This window comes from Strix aluco, chromosome 7 (genome assembly GCF_031877795.1).
Source record: "Strix aluco isolate bStrAlu1 chromosome 7, bStrAlu1.hap1, whole genome shotgun sequence".
Classification (NCBI taxonomy): domain Eukaryota; kingdom Metazoa; phylum Chordata; class Aves; order Strigiformes; family Strigidae; genus Strix; species Strix aluco.
Window position 1 is genome coordinate 32,306,383 of NC_133937.1, and position 27,088 is coordinate 32,333,470.

At 49.0% G+C, this 27,088-nt stretch overlaps 1 protein-coding gene and 1 long non-coding RNA gene across 7 annotated transcripts in view; one reads left to right on the plus strand and one right to left on the minus strand.

The window, feature by feature from the left end:
- The first annotated feature begins 1,994 nt into the window (after positions 1-1,994).
- LOC141926099 (uncharacterized) lies at positions 1,995-5,456 on the plus strand. The gene is made up of 3 exons (XR_012624036.1): positions 1,995-2,088; positions 3,373-3,486; positions 5,359-5,456. It is a non-coding gene; the product is annotated as an uncharacterized LOC141926099 (long non-coding RNA).
- Positions 3,748-27,088, minus strand: part of AFAP1L2 (actin filament associated protein 1 like 2) — a 73,415-nt gene continuing 50,074 nt past the window's right edge. For 2 of the 6 annotated variants that reach the window (XM_074831333.1, XM_074831335.1), the window contains exons 4-19: positions 26,676-26,767; positions 22,288-22,378; positions 16,166-16,371; positions 15,415-15,594; positions 14,736-14,825; positions 13,857-13,941; positions 12,543-12,647; positions 11,719-11,930; positions 9,877-10,022; positions 9,264-9,375; positions 8,339-8,578; positions 8,072-8,249; positions 7,676-7,843; positions 7,203-7,435; positions 6,505-6,633; positions 3,748-6,168 (exon numbers count right to left, since the gene is read on the minus strand). In XM_074831333.1, coding sequence (XP_074687434.1) covers positions 6,142-6,168; positions 6,505-6,633; positions 7,203-7,435; positions 7,676-7,843; positions 8,072-8,249; positions 8,339-8,578; positions 9,264-9,375; positions 9,877-10,022; positions 11,719-11,930; positions 12,543-12,647; positions 13,857-13,941; positions 14,736-14,825; positions 15,415-15,594; positions 16,166-16,371; positions 22,288-22,378; positions 26,676-26,767 — 2,294 coding nt within the window. In that variant the 3' untranslated portion in view covers positions 3,748-6,141. Of the gene's footprint in view, positions 6,169-6,504; positions 6,634-7,202; positions 7,436-7,675; positions 7,844-8,071; positions 8,250-8,338; positions 8,579-9,263; positions 9,376-9,876; positions 10,023-11,718; positions 11,931-12,542; positions 12,648-13,856; positions 13,942-14,735; positions 14,826-15,414; positions 15,595-16,165; positions 16,372-18,667; positions 18,752-22,287; positions 22,379-26,675; positions 26,768-27,088 lie in introns of all 6 variants that reach the window. The other 4 variants (XM_074831336.1, XM_074831329.1, XM_074831330.1 and 1 more) reach the window with 4 other exon arrangements.

Genomic DNA, 27,088 nt, shown 5'->3' on the forward strand with positions numbered 1-27,088 from the left:
TGCCTTTCCCATGGCGTCCATCACCTCGGGAGAGCAGGAGCAGTTCTGGACAGGGTTGAGGCAGAGACATTAACTGTGACTGCCAGTGCTGGTGAAAATAGTGCCTGTTGTTCCCAGAAGAAGAAAAATCCCTTCACCCAGATGTCCTGGCCCCGTGTTTGAATAGTAACATTAGAGGTACAGAGAGAGACATAAATTACTCTGCAAGTTTGTTGTCAAAAGAAGAATGGTCTAAAAGCACTCTTGGGGATGAAAGCTGGCACTGAGACAGGAGCAACACTGTCGTACCTTGTGGGAGAAACCAGACTAGGAGAAAGGAGAATTTCCTCTTTCTTTTCACTGTCGCTTTAGTAGATTGTCTGTGTCCTAAGGCACAGCAAAATAGAGGCTTAGTTGAAGGGCTGACATTTGGGATAGAAAGAGAAACTAATCTATTCATGTTACTTACTTAGGCATGGCTGTAGCTAAGCATTGTCTCTGCTCTAAAACTGTCAGTCGTCTCTTCTTGTAGGGGGAGAATGGGCTAGATCAGACTCACAGCTGACACCAAAGATGTGGTTTGTATTTTATGGTGCAGAAGTGCCTGTGGAGCTGGCTGGATTCCAGCCAGACTGCTCTGAAAACTCTCCCCAGCCTCCCTGTGCATCCTCTGCTGTGTGAAGGGTCAGAGAGACCACCACTTCTCACCCTCGCTGCCCCATTGGGTTTGCAGCTCCCTGATGGTTTCTCTGCTACAGTTTGTCTAACTGTTAGTTCACTCCTCACAGGCATTTGACCTCTGCAGGATCAATCTTCCCTCTCAAACGGAAGCATATTTACCTTGTCTGGCACACAGCTCTGGAGCTGGGACATACTTTCCTAGCCTCATGCAGGTGCTTAAAGCCTTTTCCTTTTATCTCTGCTGCCTACAGCATAGTTTTAGACAGTGCTGCTGAGCACCGTGCCTTGTGGCAAATGTGGTTTGGTATAATCTTTGTAAGTTTGCTTCGTTTTAATATGTAGCTAGTAAGTACATTTTAGAATGCATGGGCTTGACTGGGACAAAGGGTGCTTGCCTGGGACTTGAGCTGGGGGAAACTGCATTTGTAGCATCTGGCTGGTTTTAAGCACAGATAGACAAACCTCTCTGTGTGATTCAGGAATCACAGAGTGCAAAATCTCATGCTGAAGACATCATTTTAATGCTGGATGGGATACATCTAACCCTGTGTGTCGGTTTCTCAGGTAGAGATTGTATGAAAGGTTGGAAACTTATGGAAGAATGTCAGGAAAGCTGGTTCCTAGACCCAGCCCTTAGCCTCTGGGTGCATCTGGCTGAGGTCTCAGTGCCCAAAATGCCCCGGGATCCCCATGTGTTGGGGATCTACATGTGCTGCGACTGTGATCTTCCTCCTAAATGCCACTGATCACTGAAGCCTTGGATGGTTGCTCAGGCATGCTCTGGCAGTGGCAGCACCGACCAGCTCTCCTTTTGTACAGGACAAGCATTTTGCAAGGTAAGAAGGTGGCAGGTCATTGGGAGGAGACGGGAAAAGCCAAGCTGATAACAAAGATCAGGATATACGGAATGGCCCTGGAGAGACCTGCTGATCCCACAGGCAAGCCAAACACTACTGAGCAGTTGTTGGAGCTGTTTTTTCTTTTTAAAAATTTGAGTTGAAGATCCTGGCTAATTTCTGGGCACTTTCTCCTGGTAATTTCAGTTAAAAAAGAGTAAGTGGCTTGGGTCTCTGATGTGATCACTTATTAAATTCACTTTCATAGACTTGCTTTGATTCAGTCAGAAATACTTAATGAGAATTTACCTGATGGGAGCTCATTCCCTTAAAGCTGGGTTGATGTTTGAGGCTGGCACAGCCACCGAGGAGGTGGGGTCCCTGCAAAGGCAGTGCTAATCCTGTCTGGCATCAGGGGAGCGCAGAGGATGCCGTCTGTGCCAGGTTGTCATTAGATGTCTGGGCTGCTGTTACTAATGGAGCTGTGAATTAATCTTGCTCTGTAGGATTGCTGGTTGTGCCTTGGCCGGTTGTGGGCCCTGTGCTGACTTCAGGGGAGAGCCTATTTCTCCATTAAGAAAGTGGGATTTAAGTAAGTGCCATGAATTTCACCCCTTTTAGTCTTACCTTCCCTCATCAAGCAAAATCGTACCTGTATGTGATGAGTAAACGTGTTTGCTGCCTGTAAAGGCTGCAACAAGGGAGCTGGACTTCAGACCCTGCTGTGCCACCCTCCCTGGGCACCAACAGCCAGGGCCACCCTGTGAGAGGTACCACAGTGCTGGCACCGGGTCTGCTGATGCTCCCCTTAAAGCCAGCTGGCTGCTTCAGCTTGCAGAACACCTGCAATTTTATCCTCTTCAGTAGAAGTAAATTAATTCGATTCGTACCTGAGACAACTTATATAAACGTTTAGGCCAACTTCTTCACCGATGAGGCAGATTTTTTTTTTCATTTGAAATCTGGCACTTGACTTGTATCTTAGTTGAAAATCAGAGTGCCCACTAGCTCTTCTGACATGCTAGGGCAGGACCCCTCAGCAGCTGTTCTAGGGTTGCTCCATGTATCCAAAGCAAGACCTGAAGTTACTGAAGGTGAGAAACTTGCTAAGAAAAATGGTTTGTACCAGTAAATTTCCTTCCAGAATAATACAGGCTTCTGCTTGCGACATGCTGTAGGCCCCACAGTGGCCTGCCTGGGTTGTGCACAGGTGAGAATTAGGCTGGGAATAACTAACACAGCAATAAGCATTAAATTGTGTATTAGATGTTCAGTAGCAGTAGGATCTCTGCCTCCCTACACAGCTGTGTCTTTGGGCCCAATCCTTCAATGTGGTATCTTGTAGGATGAGACTGCATTGGGTCAAGCACAAGGGCTGGGATGAGCAAGCCCTTGGGTCTGGGTGCAGCTGTGACTCTTGGCAGCTGTGCTTGCTACCAGGATGGTCCATGAGGACTGAAAGGCAGCGGGGTGCTGGAGACAGCTCGAGCTGATACCAGGGTGTTATAAAGCAGCCATAGGTGATGGGCAGCACTGCTGGGGAAGGACAAAAGCAACTGCTGCTGCCCCTTCAGCTCATAAAAACAGTACTCCTAAATCGAGTTTTTTGTGGGGGATTCCTGGGCTCCAAGGCTGACAATGGGCTTGTTGGCAAGTGTGTATCAATGGGGGGGGCTAGGAAAGGCAGGGGAGTGGGACCTGCCCCAGGGCTTTGTGCTGTAGCTATGGTGCCTTTGCAAGCTTTCTGCGGGAGTGGAGCTAGTAGTGGTACAGCCACCAAAAGGTATTTCACAGACGTGTCTGACTTGGTGTCTGTTCTGTAAAGACTGGCCTCAACCACTTTCTTTACTGATTTTTTCCTTCTTTTTCCTTTCAGTGACTGCAGCAGGCACTAAGCGTTGCACACAGTTGCTATCTAGTGGCCAGAGGAAGGTAGTGGATCCATTTTCCTTTGCTGGTTTTCTGCAAGAGGACTGTGCTAGAGATACCGGTAGGAATCTGTTACATGTGTTCATGCAAATTGTCATGGTTATTGCTGTTTTTCAGTGCGTTAGCTGTCCGAAATTTTTGTTGGTTGACGGTGCAGTTACCACAGAGGAATAAATTATTTAAGATAGAGGCCATTGCAGTTGTAGACTGCATAGCTAAGAAACTTTGTAGTAACTAACAGTGTTGGGGGTTTGATGTCCTTGAGATCTACTGGAAAGTAGAGCAGGGACAAGCCACGTTACAAAGAAAAAAACACTGGTAATGTAATATACTCAACATTTTATTATAAAACCCTCTAAAGCGCCACTTTATAGGTCACAGTTACAACAAAGGAAATGCCTTGAGTTAGGAAATCAATGGGGACACAGAGACATTGTTTAACATTTCTTGTCTGGGGAATGTGTGTTGCTCGTGATTTGCCTATGTTTACCATCCCCTGATGGAGATATCCCAGCAGGACCACTGAAGCTGACTGGGCTGTGGTAGGGAAAGCAGAGCTGCTCTTGTCCATTGCTGTCTCAGTACCACTGTGAAATGTCTGGACAACTTCTGGAGGATGACAGTGGGGTGTATGGGTAGGGCATGGTACTACACACATATTTAAGGTGTAGAGAGGGTCTCCTGCCAGCTCATCATGGCTCAAAACAAAAGCTTCATGGTGTCTGTGGCCTCCTTGTGCTTTGGAGAGAAAAGTCTCCTGGGTCCTGAACCAGAAGTTTCAGTGGTTTATTTTCATGAGTTTTTCCTATGTGCAAACCTCGCACAGGGACAGGCCTGACAGCTGGGGCTGATGTACTCCTGATGCCTAGGATTAGCACCTGCACTGCAGTGCAGACTTTCAAAGTAAGAAAAAGGGGAGTGAGGTCATCTTTCTTGCCTCTGTGATGCCTTGACCCAGTGTTTTGTTGCACCCTGGCTCTGTGGTGGTGGCAAGCAAGCCCAGAGCCCCTTGTCAGCACATCCTCACTCACCCCAGTGCTACCACAGCTCTGGGTGTCACAGCCCTGCACCAGCCCCAGCTGTTGGGCCTTTGTGTGAAGAAGGCGCATCTCTTTAGTGGTGATCTCAGGCCTGTCAAATGTTTTCAAGGGTTAGGAATGTACAACATTTTACCTGTCTGTCTTTACCCTGCCTCTGGGTGCTGCTCATCAGTGTAGCTGCAGGACTCCAGGAACAACCCAGCCCAGGTACTGGTGCTCCTATAGATCTGCAGGGTTGGAAAACAGCTGCAGCCCTGGCATGGTCAACCCAGTTCCTGAGCCTGGGCTCCAGGGCTGAAGGACCATCAGAGGAGACAGGTAGAGGTGTCTCCAGGCCATCAGACATGACAGCAGGTTATAAGGAGGAGAGGGTGCATGGATTTCTGACACCCTCCTACCCCCCTTCAAATTTCACTGTCTCTAAGTTTAGCAGTTCAAAACATCCATCTTTCATTAGAAAGCTTGGCTAGGGCAGAGAGGGGTGGGCTTTGTGGGCCACAGACTACATTAAGTTTAATAATTTGGAAATAAGGGTGACAGCACCAAGATGGCCAGAAGCCCACCAGAGGCATGGTGATGTAACCTCCCATGCCAGGCCTGGAGGAGAGCAGGTCAGGCTGCTCAGCCCTGCCCATGTGGCAGGGTCCCTTTTGCATGGGGATGTGTTCAGCAGCTTGTACAGCTGCGGCTCTGTAAGGACCAGAGAGCACAAGCAAAGTGGTGCTCACAGCTGGGGCAGGAGCACAGGGATGGCTTTACCTCCCCTTCCTTGGGAAAGGGCAAGCCCTGAAGGATGCAGTGGGATCCAGCTTTCCCATCCAACACCTGAGCAGGCCTGGGCCTTTCAAAATTATTAACAAACCTTCAAATATGATTTTTTTTTTTTCCCTCAGAACAAACCCCTCAGGTGAAGTAGACCAAGATCTTCAAGAAAATTAACTGCATCTGCTTGGCAGATCTTCTTTGCCCAGAACTCTTGGTGGCACCAGTCTATAACACAGCTTACAGATCGAGAAGGTGAGCAGGGATCTTCCTTGACATTCTGGCAAATCTGCAGCAGGCTGGCAGGAATAAGCATCAGGACACAGATTAAAAGTCCCCTGGACAGGCTGCTGTGTGCTTCTCATTCATGTCTCAAGCATCGTTCAGGCATGGGTATTGCCCTTGACTGAAGGCTGGATGAAATGCAGCTGAATGACGACTTGCAGCAAGACAGATGAGACTTTAGTTGACTGCAATTTGCCATGACAGGTTGAAAACCACTGGTATATAAAGAATAGGGGAGGCCCCTTCTGAACCTACTACTGCCACTAATATAGAAACCTTAATAACTCATTGATAAACCTTCAGAGTAGAAATACACAAAACACCCCCTATGTACAGGAACACATTCTTGTTTACATCAACTGGGTTAGGAATTTGATGCAAGGATTGCCAGTGGTTGTTATTCTTTTAGCTACATGATTGAGACTTGTCTGAAAAGAGCAAAATCATTTGGGATAACTCGTATCAGCAGCTGTTGACTCCGTTGCTGCATCTGAGCAGTTGGCGTGACGTAGAGGAGGTGCTTGGTGTGTAGTTGCGTTGCACACCTAACCTCCACCTGCAGATGATTGAAGCCCCTTGGCCATGCATGGGCAATTCCAGTCTTTAGTCCATCTCTGAAAAACATGGTTCTAACTAGCTCCCTTCTTCTCCCATTCCTGCCAAGGAATAAAGGCTAATTAGTCAAAAGGCAAATCTGACAAGCCACAGGAGCTGTAATGTGCACACAGGGTGAATCTGACTGTCTGGTACCTGAGTGGTTTTGGCCACAGTGTGGGTCAGAGATGTCTCTCCGTTATAAGCAATACATACATTTATTCATTTAATTTGCAGCCAAGGTAAACTCGGGTGAAAAGACCAGAGGAAAACCAGGCTGGCCTGCTCCGAGTGGTGCTCCCCAGATGCAAGACCCCCACAATCCCATGCCACCACAGCCAGTCTGCTCCAGTGCCTGTCCCAGATAGATTTTTCTCCTGTACGAATTGTCATGTTACCTTAGCTTTCTGTAGGACTGTTCCCTTCCCTGTCACCATGACAGATAGAGGCCGGTTCTTTAAAGCCGTTGCTGAATTGACTGGTGAGTTCTCTGCGCTATTTGCTGGACTGGCACTTTTTGCCTGAATCTACAATAAAAATAATAGAAAAGGTGATGAGTTCAGACCACCAAGAGAGATTGCTGCCTTTCCCCACCATCTCCTAGTCACAGTCACATCCCACTTGAGCCGAGGCACATTTTTTCAGTGATGTGCCAATTTCAAATTACTACCAGGATGTGTGTGTGGGGTGTGTCTGGGTGTTGAGGACTCAAGCAGAGGTACAGAGCAGGGCTCAGGCAGTGACCATCTCTGTTTCATGGGAACCAAGTTCTCAAGAAGAAATTTAGATGCCTGAATCTCCCCCCTAAAAACACTCCTTGGCTCAGCTGAGCACAGGAGGAGCTGGGTCCAGACCTGCATGGCCCTGGAGGGTGTTGCTCAAGGTCCCACAGGGAAATACAGCTGCTCTCCTGAGCCCACGCCCCCTTTCACTTCCATATCACTGCTGTTGCCTTGTTATATTATTATATGCACATTATATATAATATTTATCATAATACTTAGATAATATATAAATATAATCTGTATATTCATATAAGATTACATGTTATAATAATTAATAACAATATATTATTAAGGAGGCTGAGACAGTGCACCTGCCCGGCTGCTGGAAAGCTGCTGTGCATCCCGGGGTGCCCCCCACATACCCGGGGGGCTGCGTTCTCCAGGTGCGTGGTGTCCACTGCGGTGCCCAGCGTCACAGGGCCAGATTCTGCCTTCTTCAGGTTCTCCTTCACCTCCACCAGGCTCAGCTCCAGGTCCACCCTCCGGCTCTCCTTCTTTTTGCATTCTTCTTCTATCTCCTTCAGTCTCTGCTCCAGGCTCTTGTCTGTGAAGGGAGGGGTAACTTGGTGCTGGCTGGGAACTCATGAGGGGAACAGGGACCAGGGCATGTCCTGTACATTTTCCTTATATTTTGCCCCAAGAGGGACTGTGACAGAGCAAGCTCTTGCTCTAGGGCAATTTGGGCTCGCCCCTGTCCCTTCTGGTCCCAGGTGAGCCAGGTTCATTGCCACCTCCTTCCCCATGGTCCCACCTTGGTTCATTTCTACACATCACCCTGCTCTACCTGGGCTGCCCCCGAGCATTTCCTTCAGCTCCCGCCTCTCCTTGCGCAGCTGGGTGAGCTGAGCCCGGATTTCATCCTTCTCCTTCTCCAGCCGCTCCTTCTCCTCTGTAAACCGCTTCACCTCCACCTCGGTCCTGTTCTTGCCCAGCTTGGTTTCCACTGCTGCTGCTGGAAACACAACCCACCAAAACAACCTCAGCCAGAGGAAAAAGCTGAAGGGAAAACCTTTTCAGCTGCTTGGAAACTAACCAGAGAAGGGTCTTGAAAGTCACCAACCAGGAGACTGATCAGCCCCTTGGGCACTGTAAAGCTGCTGTATAGCAGCAGCAAGCCCAACCACAGGGCCAAACTCAGGTCTAGAGCACCACCTCCCCCCGAGCTCCCACAGCAGCTCACCTGGCAGTGGCATCTTGGGCCGGTGTGCGGGCACCAGCTGGGGACTTCCACCCATCACTGTGCCCACCAGCACCTCGGGGGCTGGCTGGGGGAAGGCAATGTTCTGCTGCTGCGTCTGGATTTTGACAGCAGGCATCCGTGGCAGCGCCTCATCAGGTTCTGGCTTCTCTGGGTGTTTCTAGGCAGGGGAAATGAAGTGGGATAGTGTGGTGAGGGGAACTGGCTCACTGATGAAGCCTAGCCCTGCACCACAGTTCAGGACAGTACCTGCTCTGAGGTCTCCACTGCCTTACTACAGGGCTCAACTTCCTTAGCCATGAGGGCTGTCTCAGCTGAGGTCTCTGCTGCAGCCTTGTTGGCAGCCCTTTCTAATGGTGGTGAGCTGAGGGGTGAAGGCTGGCATGACTTCTTGCCAGCACAGTGTAGGAAGGACTTCACAGGGGTGAGGTCTAGGTACACTCTGTCTTGGTCCCCTTCCACTTTGCTCTCACTCTTGGGTACTTCTTCCTGCAAAAGGAGAATGTTCCCCTGAAAAGGGACCATCTGATGTAGCCAGAGTACAGGAAACATCTCATGCAAAACATCATCATCTCAGGCAATCTGGAGTATTTTCCATAAACCTTAAAGGAACTAAAACCCCATGCTCTAAGTCATTCTATACAGGGCTTTTTGGTGTAATGAAGGAGAGGCCCCTCCTGCTCTCTTTCTGTCTGTCCAGTGGTAGCAGCAGCCCCATGCAGTGTTGTAGCAATGCCTGTGGATTCTTCACCTTTCCCAGGATAACAGTCCCATGCCCAGCATGGCTCATCTTTCTTGTCCTTACACACAGGACTTGCTCTCACAGGCATCAAAAGGAATTTTGATAGACCAGGCTCCAAACAACCCACTATCTATCACCAAATAATCCATCTTGTTTGCTGACAGAAACTGTGGGATTTTATCCCAACTGCCAGGAGATTCCTACAGCACCCTGATGGGAACCTCTCCCCCCTTCCTTAGTGACTCCTCTCCAGCACTTGCTTCTGCCCCGTTGCAAAAGCCTGGATTTCCCCAGGGGCTGGGAATCCCCTTCGCTGCTGTTGGAAAAGCTTCCCCCTTCACTGCTGGAGCCTCCCCCTGGCCAGATGTTTGCCCATGGTCTCCACAGAGCTTGATGTGGCAGGGCAGCTGCCTGCAGCACTGGGTATCTTACCACAGGCAGGTCTGGCAGATCCACATCGTCGTACAGCTCCTCCTGCTGTATCCTGCCCTTTGGCAGGTTGTCGATATAGGTGTTGGGCTCAGAGTACTTCCTCTGCATTAAGCTGTGAACAGGCAGTGGGACATCCCATCAGGAGGGATTGGTCTCGCTGCATGGCTGTGCTGCGCTGCATTTTGGGGCATCTGGGCATAGCAGTCATGGGGTCTGAGCAGGGCCATGTGGCTACATTTCCCCTCTGCTCTTTCCTTTCTCGCCCAGCCCTTGGGCACGCACTGCAGTGGCATGGTGAACCGCGTGGCTGGGTGCCCACAACCCCGCATCCCCCAGCCAAGCCCACCCCACCAACCTGCCTTTGCAAAAGGCACCTGGGCATGTGCCTCTAGCCCTGTGGCAAGCTGCTGCTCAGGTTAGATGCATCGTGGTGGAACAATGTCAGGTGCTCTCCTGTCCTGCACTGAGCTCCCAAAGAAAGCAACTGAGCTGCAGCCATGAATTTACCATCTGTTCCCACAGCAGCCAACCTCCCACAAGCGGAGGGACCCCCGCTCTGGCTTGCTTCCCCTCTACCAGCCCTGCGCAGCCCCAGCCGTTACCACTGACTTACAAGAAGGAGTTCTTCGCAGCGCTCACAATGCAGGAAACCCTGTCGGCATCCACGTAATCATAGGTAAATTCTTCTGGGTCTGTTTTCGAACCTGACTCCGACAAAAGGAGGCCCAGCCAGTGGCCCATTTCCTCCGAGGACTTTGCCTATGAGGTGATCAGACAGGTAGTACAGGTTGCAATAGCAATTTCTCTGCCCTCCCAAGGCTAATGCCTACTTAGCCTTGGGTAGGGAAAGTATGCTGGCAGTCCTCTGGGCTTGCAAGGGGAAAGATGAACCACTGGGTATTTATATTAAACCTGAGGCTGCTTTAAAAGAAGAGAGAAGTCCCGCTCTGTGTATGGACTGATACGGAAGATATACAAATGCAGCTCTTAACTCCTTCCTAAAATTTCCAGTCTGTCTGCATTTTCCTTTCAATGGTGATCAACTCAGCTGCCTACAAGAGTAAGATAAGTCTCTGGGGCTGAAGGTGCTGGGGGGAGCTGGCTTTGGCAAGGAAAGCATGCAGGTTTTATTTTGCACCAGCAGAGCGCAGCAATGGGAGGTGCAAACTCAGAGGTGCAAGGAGACCCGAGCACACCAGGGAGTCTGCCAGTTCCTTACTCCAGAGTCCAAACCCCTTCCAGGGCTGTTTGCACAGGGGAGAGGGGCAGGCAAGAGTTTAAAGTGGAATCAGAGAACATCAAAGAGAGCCCCTCCCTTTAACATGGTCAGTACCAAATTCCCAGCTGCAGTGAAGAGGCTGACATTTTGCAAAATAAAGAGTTAAATATGGTGCCTTGAAGTCAGCTCTAGCAAATAGTCACATGCACTTCCCTGTAGTAGGGGATTTCTACCTGAAGCAAGGAGTGGGCTGATGAAACCATCTTTTGCTTAGATTTGAGGAGTTAGAGCAGTAAGCACTAAGTAAAATTCAGGGCAAGTGAATCCCAAACTGGAAAGTATATTTTAAGCTTTCAATCTGTTTTAATTTAGCAGAGACTTCAGTCCCTGGGAAGCCCGCCAGCCAGCCAGTCTGTACACTGAGTCTGATATCCCAACAAAATACAGATTCTTCCATTCACAAAATATAAATTTTCCCAGCACCTCTTCTTCACATCTGTAATTAGGCAAAATTTCTTAGGGACAGACATACCCTAAATCAGAAGCTAAACAAAAACACCTTCAAACTTCATGGCTGGCCCTCAAAGTTAGTTGTTTAGCTATAAATATTCCAGTCACTGGAAAAATACAGGAAATTGCTCACATTGTCCACCTCCTACTATAATCATGCTGTCGTCAGAGAGAACTAAGATTAGAGATAAACAATCCTGGATGCAGGCAAAGGAACTAACAGATGGAGATGAATTCACTTGCACTTTCAGGAGCAGATCTGTGATTGGTTTACTTGGGATGCATGACCCATGGCTTTGGAACTCCCTGTTTTCAGAAGATGAAGTTCTCTGTTCCTCCTAACCACAGACTTAAATCCCTAAAGTGGTGTTCTTCTCATCCAAGATTAACCATCTGAAATGCATCCCATATAACTTAATCATCTGAGGTTATCCTATAGTCAGTGGAGAGAGATGGGCACCTCCAGAGGACCCTTCATCCCATCCTAAGATGAGTGCCTAAGATGAAGGCTGAATGGTCCTCTGGAGACACCAGCATCAGACACCGCCTGGATTACCAGCTAGGTGGGACACCTTCTAGGTGACCACAGGCAGATGAACCAAAGTCCCATGCTTCAGGTTCTGTTTTGCTGGGCTGAGGGTTGCTCTGGAGGACCTCACTGGCATTGAGGTTTACTAAGACACCCAAGGTGATGACTTAGAGCTTTCTTGGAGATGTACACCCTACCTCCAGAATGACTCGTTCTTCCCCATTGTGCAGGATGCGGAAGGAGTAGAGATGATCAGGGCTTGGCTCTGGGATAATTTCACAACCTGCCAAACTGAGGGGCTGTTGAGCCAGTTTGCTCCGGTTCTTGTCCTGGTAGAAATGGAGGTGACCATCTTTTATCTGACACCAACGGGACTTCCACTGGCTGTTCACTAGCACGTTCAGGTAACCTGCAAGCAAGCACAGGTTACTTAGGCACATTTTCCACCCCACGGGGAGAGGGAATCCAAACTTATTTGTGTGCATGGGGATGTCTGATGGGTAAATTCTGAGATCACAACACAAAGCCACAGGCAACAACAAAGACAAGCTGTTCTATCCTTATGAAACAGGGTGAAAGGGGTAAAAAACTGTTCAAAATGAGACCCTTGAAATTCAGGTTAGGTTTGAAGAAGCAAGTTGGCTGCAGATGGTTGGACAAAGTTGGTCCCACATGGTGAATACAAGCTGATCCACACAATTCTCTCCCTGCCGACTCCCACACCCTGGGCTGATGCCCTCTATGTGCATGTCTGGTATTACCTGCCCTTCCTCTTGGGTCACCCTGTGAGCTATTGCCTGCCCTTGCAAGCCACACAGTCACCTTAATGTGTAAGAGACACCACAGTCTGCATGGGTTTACTGGCATGGACCAAGCAGACTGTGGCCTCTTTGCCTTCCCCACGAGGACAGCCTGGAACATGTGTGATTGAGGAGGATGATGCCTGGTGCTCATCCTGCCCTGCACACTGAGATCCAACCCTGCGACAAATCCCTGCACAGGGGCTCATGTTGCCACTTACTTGAAGTCTCCAGGGATCTCTCTGGGCTATCCAGGGAGCTGGATTTTTTCCTCCCAAGGTTCATCAGGTTGCTCAGTTTGAGGCCAGTTGTGCCCTTTTTCTTAACTACCAGAAAACAAAAAGACATATGCATGGTTTTCCCAACTCACAGCCACATACACAGCCTGCTGTCCCAGCCAGGTGTCCTGCCCCAAAGCCTGCACTGCCATCCTGCACCCAACAGCGCTGCGGCACACCCATCCCTTGCAGAGGGCAAACCTGCAACTCAGGGATAGACTGTAATAGTCCAGAGTCCAAGGAGATGATGAGCCAGATAGCACCAGTAATTTCAGGTGATTTGCCAAAGATACTGAATCTATATTGCTTTAAACTTGGGTTAGTTCTGACCAACCACCAGTCGCTGCAGGAAGGCTGTTTGCACAGGCACCTGTGCAGGTGCCAACCTCCCTTCACTTTCTTACACGACAAAGAATTGAATTTAAAACCATTATCCATAAATATTTACTCTATTAAGTCTTTTCCTTTCTAAAAGGGGGACTCAAGGTGGGCAGGGGGAAAGCTTATGCCCAAAGAGCCTCTTCAGTATTTTCCTACTGACCACATTTGTGAGTGCATGAATATGGCTGTGTGATCATCAGGTAATGCTAGTAAGAAATCAAGTTGGATGTTTTTAGTCCAGGTTTTCCTTCCTGCTATCATAACAAAATGATAACATTCTAGTGTAGAGGGACTCACAGCCAAGCTCTGTCTGTTGGGTGACTCCAGTGAGTCCTCAGCATGGATTTCTCTTTCTGATATACAGATGGGTCCCACCATCCTTCTAATAGAGCATCTCCTCTTTTAATGTACTTACCTGCCCCATTTTACAGATAGGGAATGCAGCTTCAAGCCCAGAGTCAGATGCCCTGGTGTGAAGATGTAACTCTCCCACTGGAGACAGCTCATTATTACACAAAGGTACTCCAAGTTTCTCTGCAGACATCTCTGAGGAAAGTCACTTAGGTTGCATTTATGCCATCTCAAACTGTCCCAAAGTGACTTGCCCAGAGTCATGCAGGATTTCTGGTAGGGCAGGTATCACACCCAGGTTTCTCTAGCCCTGTCCTAACTCTGTAACTGCTCAGAAATCCCAACGTCCATCTGTCACTTCACTATGGACAAAAGCACGGAAACCAAATTCACAGGCAGTAATTTCACATGCAGCTTTCACCCTGCATCAGGTCAGTTTGAGGTGTCAGTGGCAGGAGAAGCTACAGAAGCCCTTGCCACATGCAGGGTCAATGGCCTGGTTTCCCTGTCGTTCCCAGGGTTTACCATCTTTTGTCTCAGCTGTCTCTGGGTGGCCGTCCGTGCTGCTCCCGCTCTCGGAGGCTGCAGAGTACCTCTCAGATACCTCCACCTGTCAACAAGCACCAGACACAAGCTCCACAGATGCACGTGACCCATTCTTCCAGCCAGCACATGCCACAAGTGCCTTCTTCCCCCCTCCTAAATTATGAGGTCCCACCCTCTCCATAGCAGATGCTTTTACACAGACATGCCCTGCCTGCCTACTCACACTGTGCCCTTCCCACTGTTTCTGAGCCTGGCATGGGCACATGAACCGCCCCAGCTGGGTTTGCCTTGGAGGTGATGCAGTGGCACCACCGGTGCCACCCAGTGGCCTCCTGCCCTGCAGCCTGGGTGGTGGGGGCATTTGCCAGTCCCTGTAGGAAGGCATGGGCAGAGGAACTGGCCAGGTGCCCAAACAGGTCCATTTTGGATGTGCACCAGAGATTTATGAAGGTTACTTTCTTCTTCCACTGTTTTAGAAAAAGCTGCTCCCAGGGGAGCATCACCTAAGTCTGGACTAGAGACTGGCCCAATCCCTGGCATCCAAGGGTCTACGTTCCTTCCAAAGCTCTTGGTGAGCAAAATTGTCCCACTGGATAAGAAAGTGGCTGCTGCCCTGTATGGAGGACAGCTCAATGCTGAGTCAGTTTGGGGGGAAAGGTGTGGCAACAAAATTAAGATTTGAAAGGAAATTTTAGATTGTTCTAATAACACTCCTTTTCAGTGGAACAGGGGTCTGGTTACACTCGTATCAGTCTTTGTTCAGACAAAATTACTGCACCTACAACTATTATTTATTAAAGGAACAGTGTGGAAGAGCCTAAGTGCTAGTTCTCTCTGTACTCTGTAGACAAGGCGTACCTTTGGGTAACTGAGACGCTGTGAATCTGGAATGTACTGGTTGCCTTCACTGCCTCCTTCGCACAGCAGACCACTGGTCTCCTGGATTACCTGTGCAGAAGGGGAAACCATGGCCTGTGAGAGAGCTGCAGTAACAGGATCAATACTTCTCCCCCACCCAGGACATGCAAAACCACAGCAGCCTGGGAGACCCACAGTTTACACTCCCTCTGGCCCCGGGGACTTTCTTGGTGTTGCAGCAGGCAGCCAGCAGAAACTGCCAGATCCCAGACAGCCAGGGAGAGGCTGCCAGCAAAGGCAGCCCCAGCGTCTTGCAGCCCGGTTGCCGCCCCAGGCTCCATGAAGACTCCTTCTTCTGCTGCCATCTCAGGGAAAGGGCCACATCTACCCCTGTCCTCAGCCGATTCATGTTGGGCACCCACCCCAGACATCCCTCCTGCTGCAGCAGCTGGGCTGGGAGGTCCCTCCACAGCCTCCCTTGTGCAGAAGGTGGCAGAGAGCTCTAGGAAGAAGCTATCCTGGGACATGAAAATGAAGTGATGTGTTTGTATATGGGCTTGCAGTGAGGAAGGGAGCCAGAACACACAAGGACAGGACTAAGATAAGATATGGTCTCCCAGCAAAGCCAGGGTAGAAGCATGGGAGCACCAGTTGGGCAAGCCCCGAAGGCGCCACTGACCCTGAGCCACTGCTCTGCCTGGTCTTTACTCTGCAGCCCCAGCACAATGACATCAGCGTTCATGGGGATGATCTTCAGTTTGTGCTCTTTCTTCCTCACTTGCTTTTCCTTGTGAATGACAGTGCAGCCCAGCAAATTCACGTCGAGCTGAGGGCTGTGGTCTTTGGAGCTCTTGTAGCACTGGGAAAGGAAGATGGGAGGGCAGGTAAGAGGCTGAGGAGGAGCAGTCCCTCTCACTCTCTGGCATGAACTCAACCTTAGAAGTGGCTCAGTGCAACCACACTCATTAAGTGCGCTGAACACAAGAAGGTCCTATAGGTCCTACAAGGGTGCAGTGTCTACACAGACTACACACAGGACATCTCTATATGTCTAGAGATACACATACTTCTATGTACATGCATATATAGCCTGAAATATCTCTCACAGATACTGCTAGAGGGTCAAGTATGTGATTAGCCAGTGGGATAAGCATCCCTTCTGTTTCACCACTTCAAAAAGTTTCCCCAAAAAGCATGTCTAGGCATTTTGGGAATTTGCGATTTTGGCCACAAATATGCCATTGTGCCCCCCCTCAGAAGCCCCATGCCCACATCTCTTCTGAAATGGAATGAGATCCCCATGGTTTTTGAAGCATTGCTTCTAGAGGTACTTTGTTTTTGCCAGCTAGTTAACATGGTCTGAGGCGCCACTTTCTGCCCCAGCTCATGAAAACAGGTTGTTTTAGGCAGAGAGTGGAGGATCTACCTACCAGCAACCTGGTGTCCTTGATAACACACAGCTGCTTTGCCCACTGTCCCAGCCACTTCTTTCTCCACAGGAACGCACAGATGCGGGCGTCCTTCATCAGCTCAATGGTGGCCTCTGTGGATGGCCACTGATGGGTTGCTGACTTGCCTTTGCTGCTCTCTTCTTCATCGTAAGATTCATAGGAGCTACTAACGGCTTCACCATCTTCTATAACAAAAGCAAAGCTCTATCATTAAATAAATTTGCAGGACAACTCTGAGCCTGTTGCTTGCCTCAGCCATGCTCACACATGCAAAAGCTTCCAGTGTAGGGACATGTCTTTTGAGGCTCTCTTGCAGGATAATCAATAGAAAAATAACCCTCATAGATAATTTTTTCTTTCTATCCCAATATCAATCTCATTGCAATGTTTTGTGCCTAATAGTCTCAGTTAGCAAACACTCAAAAGACACTTTTCAGTTGACCACAAATTCAGCATTCCCTTAGACATTTTCTGATGTTTGACGCTTTTTTCCCCCCCAAAGATGATTTTTCTACTTTCCATTTCAAGCCAAACACTCACAGTTTTTAAGGCAACAGCAAGCTACAAACAGCCCTTGTCCTCGGAATGTCAGAAGTAAAAATGGTATTTGTGAAGCCATGCAGAAAGCAATGATCTATTGTATTTGAGATGTCATTCCACTTTCCCTCTCTGGGCTAACAGGTCTGTCTCTCTACTCAGCATCTAAGGGACAGCAAGGGGCTTTGAAGTAATACACTGTTGCAGCAGCAAAAATTAAGTCATAAGTAGCAGCTGTAAATAACAGCAATCAGATTTTTCATGATCATTCTTAAATGGATTGCTACGTTATTAGGATGAGTTAGGATTTTCAATACCCAGCTCTAATATTGTAGGTTATTGGAGTTTTCGGCTGATAGGAACAGCTGGTCATTGGTACCAGTCTCATCAGAAACAATGAAAACGTTCCCACTGACTGCAGGGGGACCTGCAATGCTCTGCTGGCATTTACAGTAAGGCTCTTATTCACAAGGTGAGGTCACAGAGCAAGATGGTAAGATTTGGGCAGCATTGGTGCAGAATAAAAGGAGGAAAAGCAGCCAGAGAAGAGAAAAAAAAAAGCATTAGGAGCTCCACTGAAGAACATCTCTTAAGTTGGGTTTATTTGTTCTTAAAATAAAAGGAACTGAGATGCAGTAACAAAGCTACAGCCTTAGCCCCAGTGAAATCTCACTCTATAACATCCGTCAAGTGAACAAAACTGCACGAACTAAACAAGCTTATTAAAAAGCAAATACTCCCTTTCAAAGTCTCTGAATGGTGCTGACAGTACACTACTGGCTCACCATCTCCATACCTTCAACGTATTGGACTGTCCATCTCTTATGGGAAAACATTACCCCACAATGCATTATCACTATGCAGTCCTTGTCCACAGGCACTCTGGGCAGAAATTCAGCCAGAGTAAAAGTGTTGAGATTTCTTATCCCTAGTAATACCAAGAAGCTGAACCTCTGCACTGCTACGGACCTTTCCTTATGCAGCAGCAGCAAGGATGCCTAAGGGAACCTCATCTTCTAAATCTCCCTCCTTATCAACATGGGACTATCGCTAACTGCCCCTCTGGCCCCTTTTGGGTGTGTCTGGCGACCCTCGCCTAGGCATTAGGTCTCAGGCTGCCCCCTTTCTCCTGGGGGAATAACACTTTTCTTTCGTGCTCTTAGGGGGAGCCCTGGCTGCTCTTTTGTGCATCAACCACAAGTGCCCCATGAGATGAACTCTTTTCTACTTGAAAAGCTGCAGCCATTGTTGGGCTGGTGACACTGCTACAACCTCATGATGGAAAGGCATTTTCCAGAATTTGGCAAACTAGAACAAACCTTGCTGGGGTGACTTGAGACAACACTGTCGTCATTACTAGGGCTCACTCAATCCCAAATCATACAGCTCAGGCACTTCAGCACAAGGTCTCCATTTCTGCCTACTGACAGTTTCAACTTAGACCAGTTTCATCCTCTCATTACTGTGACATCAGTGGCAGCCATGTTCTTGGATGTCTTTATCTAATCCACCTCTGCTTTCCTGTTTGTCTTCCCATGACCTTCCAGGGAACTAAATCAATACCATGCTGCAGGAAGCTCCAACCATCTCACACACCAGAGCTGCCTCTGCATGAGTGGAGCACCTTCAACGTTCGCTAAATGTCAGTACAGCCAGTGTTACCACATATCAGCTCCACATCAGTGAACAGGACCAGGGGAATAAAGGCTAGGGAAGTTCTCTTCATTGTCATCCTGAGCACAGGGAAAGGCACAAAAAAATGTCGCCTTGCATATATCTGGCATGGGCAGAGAGAGGGGAGAGATGATTACCCTCCATACATCTAATGGGCAATTCCAGGGGGAGGCGCCTGATCATCTTTGCTAAGACTGAGTCATTGGTGAGTTTTTTTAGGGAAAGAAAAAAAACCAAAAGGGCACTTCAGGTTTGGAAAGCATGCCATACCCATTGTTATTGTGGCATAAATAACGCCCTCAGTAACCTGCAACCCTGGCCTGGGTCCAGCCGCAGCAAGCCTACCAAAAAGACCTGCACAGTCAAAAGGAAAGAGAAAAGGAGACAAAGAGAGAAAGCCACAGATAAGCAAATGTGGAGAACAAGGGCATCAGTCCAGCTCAGCCCCACGCTCCCCCCTCAGCCGGCAAGGCTGCCCCGTCCCCGCTGCTGAGAGGAGCACACCGTACAGAGAGACTTCAAACAAGGACAACGTTTTCAATCCATCCCCTCAAACAAGGCAATTCCCTTTAAAATGGAATCGTCACCATCGTAATTAAAATCAGCGAGGGCAGATGAGCTATTTCAGCCGGAATAATTATTGCTCACTTGGCAGTCATGTTGCCCCTTGCATTTTCACTCTGTTTCTTATCGCACCCTTCAATTATGCAAACACAGACGAGGACGAGGAGGATAACAGTTTAACACATTTCATCCCAGAAGGAAAGGGAAGCAGCAGCATTTGCTGGAGCTGTGAAATGAAAGGCAGAGGCGTCCCCAGCAGAGGGGCGGGAATCCTGCTGATGAAAGAGGGACCCCGAGACCCAGCAGTCTCGCCTGCCCACTTCATTTTAATTAATTCACCCATGGTTAGTTGCAGTGCCTCCCAGTCCCACCTCTGACGCTGCACAAATCCTCTATCTCCTCAGCCCATCTGGAGACTTGCTTTGATGTCCTTTCTTGGCAGTACACCCACTAATTTTAGTGGTGTTCCTATTTTTGTTTGATTTCACTACGCCCATTTGTTTAGAGACTCATGGGTGTCTTCCAAGGCTTGCGCTGTAATTCTGTCAGAAACACCACCAGCAGCTCTCTGGACCGCCGGCTCCTTCCCAACCCAGTTTGTGGGGAGACAGGGGTGAGCACAGAGGGCCTGGGGGTTACTGGGGTCAGGCTTTAGCATCTTTGGCCAGGGCAAACCCACGCATGTCCAGACTTCCCTTTAGCATCAGCAGTCACACCAAGGTCTCAAGGCAGTTGCTAGCAATGAGCATCATTCCATGTATCACAGGTACAGGGTACTATTGCTATCAGATAAGGCAAGTGGAGGAAAAAGGGATTGGGAGCCCAGTTTTCTACTCACTGAATCAATGGGCAGGATTGAGACCTGCAGGTTTGTCCATGTGCCATAGTATTTGGTGCCTGATCTCTTGAGGCAAACAGGGGCACCAGCAGCTTCCCAACATCGCTGCCTGAGCTCCCCTCTGCACAGCATGCCACGCTTCACCCTTTCCTGAACCCCCACTCCTTCCTCCTGCCACATACCTGCTGCTCCACATCTCTCTCCCTGCTCTCCTTCTCGCTTACCCCAAGGCACCACCTCAAACATGAGGTTGCCAAAAAGCACAGAGATTCTCGGTGACGTGATGCTGCCTTCCTTCTCACGCAAACCACCTTAAAAGCCGTCGGCATTACAGCACACCAGGTGGTTTGTGTAGAAGGGACCTGCTGGGGCCTGCAGAGGGGACCAGTGGTTGAGCAGTCACATGAGGCGAAGGCACCATGCACCTCGGTGGCGAGGGACTGCCTGGACTTGCACATCCCATCTCTGCATGCTTCATGGGCTCCTAGCTCCGCTTAGAGCTGCCATACTGCTCGGTAAAACAGCAAGCCCCCTGGTCAAACAGCTATTCATAGCAGCCACAGACTGCCCCATCGGTGCCCAGAACCACCTCATTTTGACCATGCTTCCATCATATGGGATTTTTCTCTCTTTTTGCAGGGCTCTGATCTCTTGTTTCCTTAGGCACCAGACCAGCCTGGGTTTCAGTGGATGGTGGACGTATTTGCATCTTGAATCAGCAGGTTACCAAGGAAAAGCAGAGGTTTAAGCTGGGTGTGTGCTTATCATTCCTGACAGCCAAGGCTCTGAACACAACGTCAGTTTATGGAGCTGCCTGGATAACACAACCTGGGTTTCCCAGCACACGGATCTGTGGCTGTACTCCAGCTAATCCGGTGTATGTCTTTACATGCCATGGCTCTTAGCACATCATCCACTTCCCCAAAGTGCAGCAGGGAAAAAAAAAAAGTCCATTTATCTTACAGTGCAGGCAACTGGAAACCCCCTGCGGGGATGAGGCTACAGTAACCTGTGCATCCTGGCTGCAGGAGGGCTTCACCCCCCCACACCCTGTGCATCACAGCCCTGACCTCAGCCAAACAACCCAGAGCATTTAGACAAGACCGAGCTGGCACCTAACTCCACATAGCAGATCTGGGGGGACCTTTCCTCTGCACCAAATGGCACATTTCACCCTGGCCATGATGATCCTGCACCTTTTCCCACCTGAACTGGGCTGGATCTTCCTGTTCATTACTGTAACGCGGTTGCAGCTGAAACAGCATGTCCCTTTTTTGCTTAGCAATGTAGCTCCTAAGCCTTCATGAGAACAACGACCCACACGGAGCTACGAGCTGTCCAGGAGTGCAAGGTGCACACACAGAGTGAGGGCTGTTCAGATGCATCAACCCCCAGCTGCTTCAAACAGTGTCACCGCTGGTGCTTCCCTGCCAGGGAGCTCCAAAGCCTGGTGGTGCACACTAGTGCTGCAGAGGACTCAGCTTCTCTCATAAGCAGTTCAGATTCAACAGCCAAGGCTTTAGACCCAAATCTTTCACCCTTAACTCACTTCTTTGCTTGCCTTGACTCTCCACACTCAGCTCTGCCCCACGCCATGTACATCATTGCACCCCGCTCTGCTGCAGTCAAGGCTGATGAGTAGAGATCTGCTTCTGCAGCAGAGCGATATAATCTGTCTCACTTGGGCTTAAATGGATTATAAAGCAATGACAAGATCAGCTCTGCTATCAGATCAGAGGAAGGTAATCTCTCATGAAGGGTGTTCACCAGAAGGATACAGTTGATACATCTTAAAAAGTGAGAAATCTGGGAGCTCAGCCTGCATGCAGCAGTCTCCTCCTGAAGGGTGGGGAGCCCACAGGTGACAGGTATCAGTGGCACTGCTGAGGACATTGCTGGGAGGTGCCAAGGTGCCAACCCAGGCAGCGAGCGAGTGGTGCGCAGAGGGAACCCACACACTGTCCCCTCACACAAAGTGTGGCTTTTTAATTGAGTTTACAGATGGTTGAACTGCCACAAGAGACAGAGCTGAATAAATAGCCAATTATAAAAATGGTTATCACATCTAACAGACCAACAGTCATGGATTTTGAGCCCCAAAGGGACGATTAGAGCACTAGGACGTGAATGCAAGCTACCACAGCTTCACCACTCACTCCTGAATAGAAACCTGTGTTTGACTACAGACTATCTGCCAGTAAACCATCAAGACAAAGAAAACCCACAATGGTTTATAATATTTTACAGTGATGTTATATTAACCCTGATGTACTACTTATTTCCACAGGAAAGTTGAGAATTTGAGTAATTTAGTAGCTTTTTCTTTCCAACTAGCATTAGATCTGCAATATGAAGTGTGACCAGCATCAGAAAACAAATTTGCCACACAAGCTGTAAGAAATGTCCGTGCTTTTGTTTACTTGTTCTCATTAACCTCAAGTCCTCCATCTCCCACATGAAATCCCCCAGAGAGTTAGCTGTGATATACCATTTACAGAGACATCATATGGCTCAGCCTCTTCATAATATCCCTCTGGGGATTCGATCTTGGGGACCGGAGGTTGTTTTGTTTCAGGAATCTGCAGAATAAATACATAAAAGAAGCATGATTTAAGGTAAAAACAGATCCTTGAAAACAATGGGGCATACTTTTTTTTTTTTTAGCAATAAAGTGCATCCTACTGGATGAGATCTTTTAGATTTGTACACTAGGATTTCCATGTAAACTGGTTGAGATGACAGGGAAGAAAGTCTGTTGAGGGTTTCCAGTGTACAGTTAGCTCAAATATAAAGGAGTTATTTGAAATTACTGCATAATTGGGTTATAAATGTTATTTTCTTTAATATTGCTGAAAGCCCTAGGAATATCAACTCACAGGTTTCCTCAAAAGCAGCAATTGCAACCCTTTGGCCTTACCTTCTGCCTGCTGCACCGACCCCCCGTAAGCTGCTTATCATAACTGGGGATGATCCTCTGTGCTATTGATTATCTTAACAGGGAACCAGAAGGGCGGACTTTCAGTGCAATCCTGGCTTTACACTGTAAAGCTTGGCCTGAGAGTCACTGGTTGTGTCTCCAAGTCTCCAACTGATAGCAAACCAACAGCTAAAAATCTCTTCTTTAGGAACTATCAGGAATCTTTAATGGTGCTCTGAGCAAAAAATGAAGGAAATGGATAAACAACACTGATGGAAAATAAGCCTTTGAAAAGAGTCCAAGTGATGGAAAATCCCTGTGGTGCCTGCCAAACCCCTCCCTAAACACAAGCAAGGGCTGGCAAGAAAAACAGAGCCTTGATCCTTTAGCAATACCAACACATAAGGAAAAAAAAAAGGGGGGGGGGGGAAGCAAAGAAACAAAACTTTTAACTTTTCAAGTAATTAACATAGCTGTTGAACGTGAGACAGTGGAGCCACAGATCACAGTAGGATGAGTACACAGCTTCCGCTCTTCCCAAAATGTGTGGCATCCCATCTCCCATCATGACTCGACAGTAGCATCCCCCTGTTCCTCAGTGAGATGTACCCTTGCCTCACCCAGGTCAAACCACCCCCGGTCATCTGACAACCATCTGGCTCACAACACTTCAACTGGCTTCTGACTGAGACCTGTGCAAATCCTGGATAGGACATGCAGTGCATGCAGGGATAAAGCCCCACTCCTCCCAGGGGGACAGACAGAAGAGCAGGTCTCTGCAGAGACAGCAGTGTTGAAGGTCACAGATCATGCATAGTCCTTCCTGCCAGCCCATGTGATTGCTCCTGGTGGTCTGGAGAAGAGGGGCCGCTGGGCACCAGCATCGCAGAGCGGTCTAAGGCAAGATCAGTCCCTTTGCAGGTCATGCCAGCATCATCAAATTCAGGTTCAAAGCTGCCCATCCTGCCCTGGATATTTCCACCACCAAGTACTGCTGCCCAGAAGTAGAAAGGAAGCTTTGAAGGAAAAGATTTTCTGGCCAGCAACTGCCCACAAAGGGAGGTGCTGCTGAGCCTGAGGAGATAGGTACCCTGACCACACTGGCCCAAATCACGCATCTCTGCTCCCACATGGGTGGGCTGCTCATGGATCTGCCAATCTTGCAAACATCTTAAGTGTCCTGGATGAAAAATCCTTCCTATATGGGTCTGCCAGATGCTGTGAGCAGACTGAAATTGCTTTCCAGAGTCACGCAGGACACGCTGCCGGAAAACACTTGCCTCCAAAGACTTAAAGGTTTAGGAACTTGTCGTAACGTGTTAAATTAAAGAAACAAAATCAAACCCAGCCACTCCAAAGCTTTACTTAATCCCTTCCCTGGCCAGGGAATGCGTCTGCAATTGCCACCTGCGGTGGCCTCCTGCATGTAGCCAGCTCATATTGTGCTATGACCATAAACAAACTGCCTACACAAAGAAACGCTGTGGGTTTATTTGACACCATCCCAAAAGTACCAGGGAAGGTGGGAGGGGGAGGGGGGGAAAGGGGCTGCTCTGGTTTGTTTCCTACAGACAATGGAAGCCAACAGGGACTAGGTGGGACTGCACCTCAGCTGCCCTAGAAGCTATTTTTTTCTCTTCTCTTTCCATAAAGGCATGGAGTTGTTTTGTCTCTAGCTTAAGTCAGAGAGTATGTACAGTGTTACCTAACCCAGGCTGGCCCTTGCAGAACATTTGCCTGTTGCTTTACAGCACAATGGATCATGCAAATAAAACCATCTTGGGCATCTGCATCCGCACCGCGTGACTTTCTCAGTGGATGGCTGTGGAAAACAGCAGAACTGCCAGGGCTACTGCAGATGAAAGGTCACCAATGTCTGAGCCACTGCCTGCAGGACTCATTGTTTAAAGGTTGCTTTGGGACAAATCCAGAGATATTAGTGGGGTCCAGCTGGGCCACCCCTGTTGGGTTGCCCATTGACTGTTGGTATCAGTGAATACCAGGGACAATCTGCTGTGCAGAACTTTATCACCAGACTTCTCCTGTGCCTCAAAAAGAAAGTGTAGAGCAACACCACAGGATGCCTTAATATCACCAAACCACAGAAAACTCCACAGAGCTAAAATAGGTATGTTCTGAGGTCCTCTCCTAACCTCCCCATTTCTGTGTAAGTTGTGCTCCCTCCTCCACTGCCCAGGTGGCCATGGCTCCTGGCCCACGCCAGAAGCAACAAACAGGACTGGGAAGATTAATCTCCCCACAGCAGCAACTTCCACACACCAACTAGGACCACGTTAAAGCTCTCCCTTGCCCCACTCCTTGAAGTATGTTCAGATATCTTTGCTGCCAACAACTTTCTGACACTCAGATTCTTACAGCAAGGAAGTACTTGATTGCTTTATCCAAGGGAGGTTAGCTCCAGTGGTAAGCAGGTGGGAGAAGGCAGTTCCCAGCACAGGCCTGGGAGAAGATGGATGGCTTAGGTACCCTTCTCAGCTAAAATCCAAGACTGTTTTTTTCTAATTCCTGATTGCCCAGTCAGAAAGCTGGGCTGCACCAAGCACAAGCAGAGGTGCCCTGGGGACACCCAGCTTCTGCTTCCCTGGTTGCACCTTCATTCCACCGCACTGCCGTCCTCCTGCCCACCTCCCTGCCACAGCCACCACACCCTCCAGCTGAGAAACCCAAAGCCAAACAGTAATTCCTGCTCTAGTCACTGCTCCCAGGAGACTCCAGCTCCAGCGCTGTATCTCCGGCCGGCTGGAGCAGCTCCCAGCAAGCAACCGCACTGCATCCAAGGGTTTGTCAGCTGCATCCCATCCTACCCCCTCATTTTCCCAGCTCCTCCAGCTAACTCCAGCTGAACCACACAGCCCCTTGGGCAGAAGTCCTGAGGCCTCACCCCATGTTCTCCTTCCTGGGAAAGGAGCAGATCCTACTCTATGGTTGATGGATGCACCACCCCATCCTCCTCCCCATGCACACTCCCTGCCCTCCTTTCCTTTCACATCCTGAAATCCCAGCTACAGCAATTCCCATGTTGGATCAGCTACTGAACAGCAACATCCGGGGTCTTGAGGATGACCCGAGTCTCTCTCGGACAGCTGGGCTGCCTTGCTGGCACAGAGACAAAATCCCACTGAAAGCTGATGGTGTTGAACTGGACCTTGGCTAGATTTATAGCTGTCCTACGGAAAAATCTAGTGCCAGTGACTCTTCCTCACAGACCTGTGGGCTGTACAACCAGCATAACGCCCGGCATGGTCACTCAATGAACAGACAACACCAGGCATTTCAACTGGAAGCAAACCTGATCTTCTCTGCTAATGGCCAAATCGTGCAAAGCTCTGCCAGCGAGGGAGATCCTGGCTCTGCCTGGGGATCACCCCACTGCCCTGCAGCTGAAGGATTTCTGGCTTATATAAATTCATGTCAGCAGCCCAGGCACAGCTGCTTTACAAGTCGCAGGAGATTTCCAAAGCAACAGTTGAGAGCCATCATCACCTTTGTTTCTTTGAAAGTCTCAGTTGTTTTCCTCTTTGAGCCTGGATTGCCATGCTTGCACAGTGCTCCTGCATATGCACAGGAAGCCCAAGGCTCCCATAGCTGCCTGCTCCATCTGTGCACAAGCTTTGGGAACCAGCTGCAGGGTTTTCTGGATGCCCAGCCACCCTGGAGCACAGCCACGCTGCCTGGGCCACCAGGAAGCCACAGTGCCTGCACCAGCCATAAAGATGAAGCATACAGGTGGAAACCCGTACACTGGGGAGCCCCTAGTTGAATATTTTATTTTTTTAAAAATGAAGCTCACCAGGACTATTTGCCTCACTAACATACACACGCAGAGGTCTCTCTGTTTAGCTGTGCTGCATGGTTCGTAACAAAAGTGAAGCCCCAAGGGGTTCAGATCCCCAGGCTGAGGGCTAGGCAGTAAAAAGCAAAAGATTTGCAAAACATACCTTTGGAGGGGGTAGGTCCGGCAGGCTCTTCTGAGGAGGGGACAAATGCAGTCCTGAGTCTCCATTGGTCAAGGAGTTTCTCCGATCTAGCGCTGCAAGCCAGAAACACAATTATATCAGTGACATGTGGCATTTCCCTGCAGAGCACTTGCTTCCCGGGGCTGTGCAGGAACAGCGAGGTGCTATTTCAGCAGGAAGCAGAGTGACAATTACAGGCAGCGCTGCAGGGCCACCATGTCATTTCAGGCCATACCCAGGAATGTGGCACCAGCAGACCCAGCAAAAGAGCTGGCCTCTGTTTTTAGGTCATGTTTTTACATCTGGAGAGAAAACTGTGATGCCCAGACCCACTGCTGAAACTTTAAAGGGTCTTGAGAAACAGCACAGGCAGACACCACACAGTATCTAGAAAT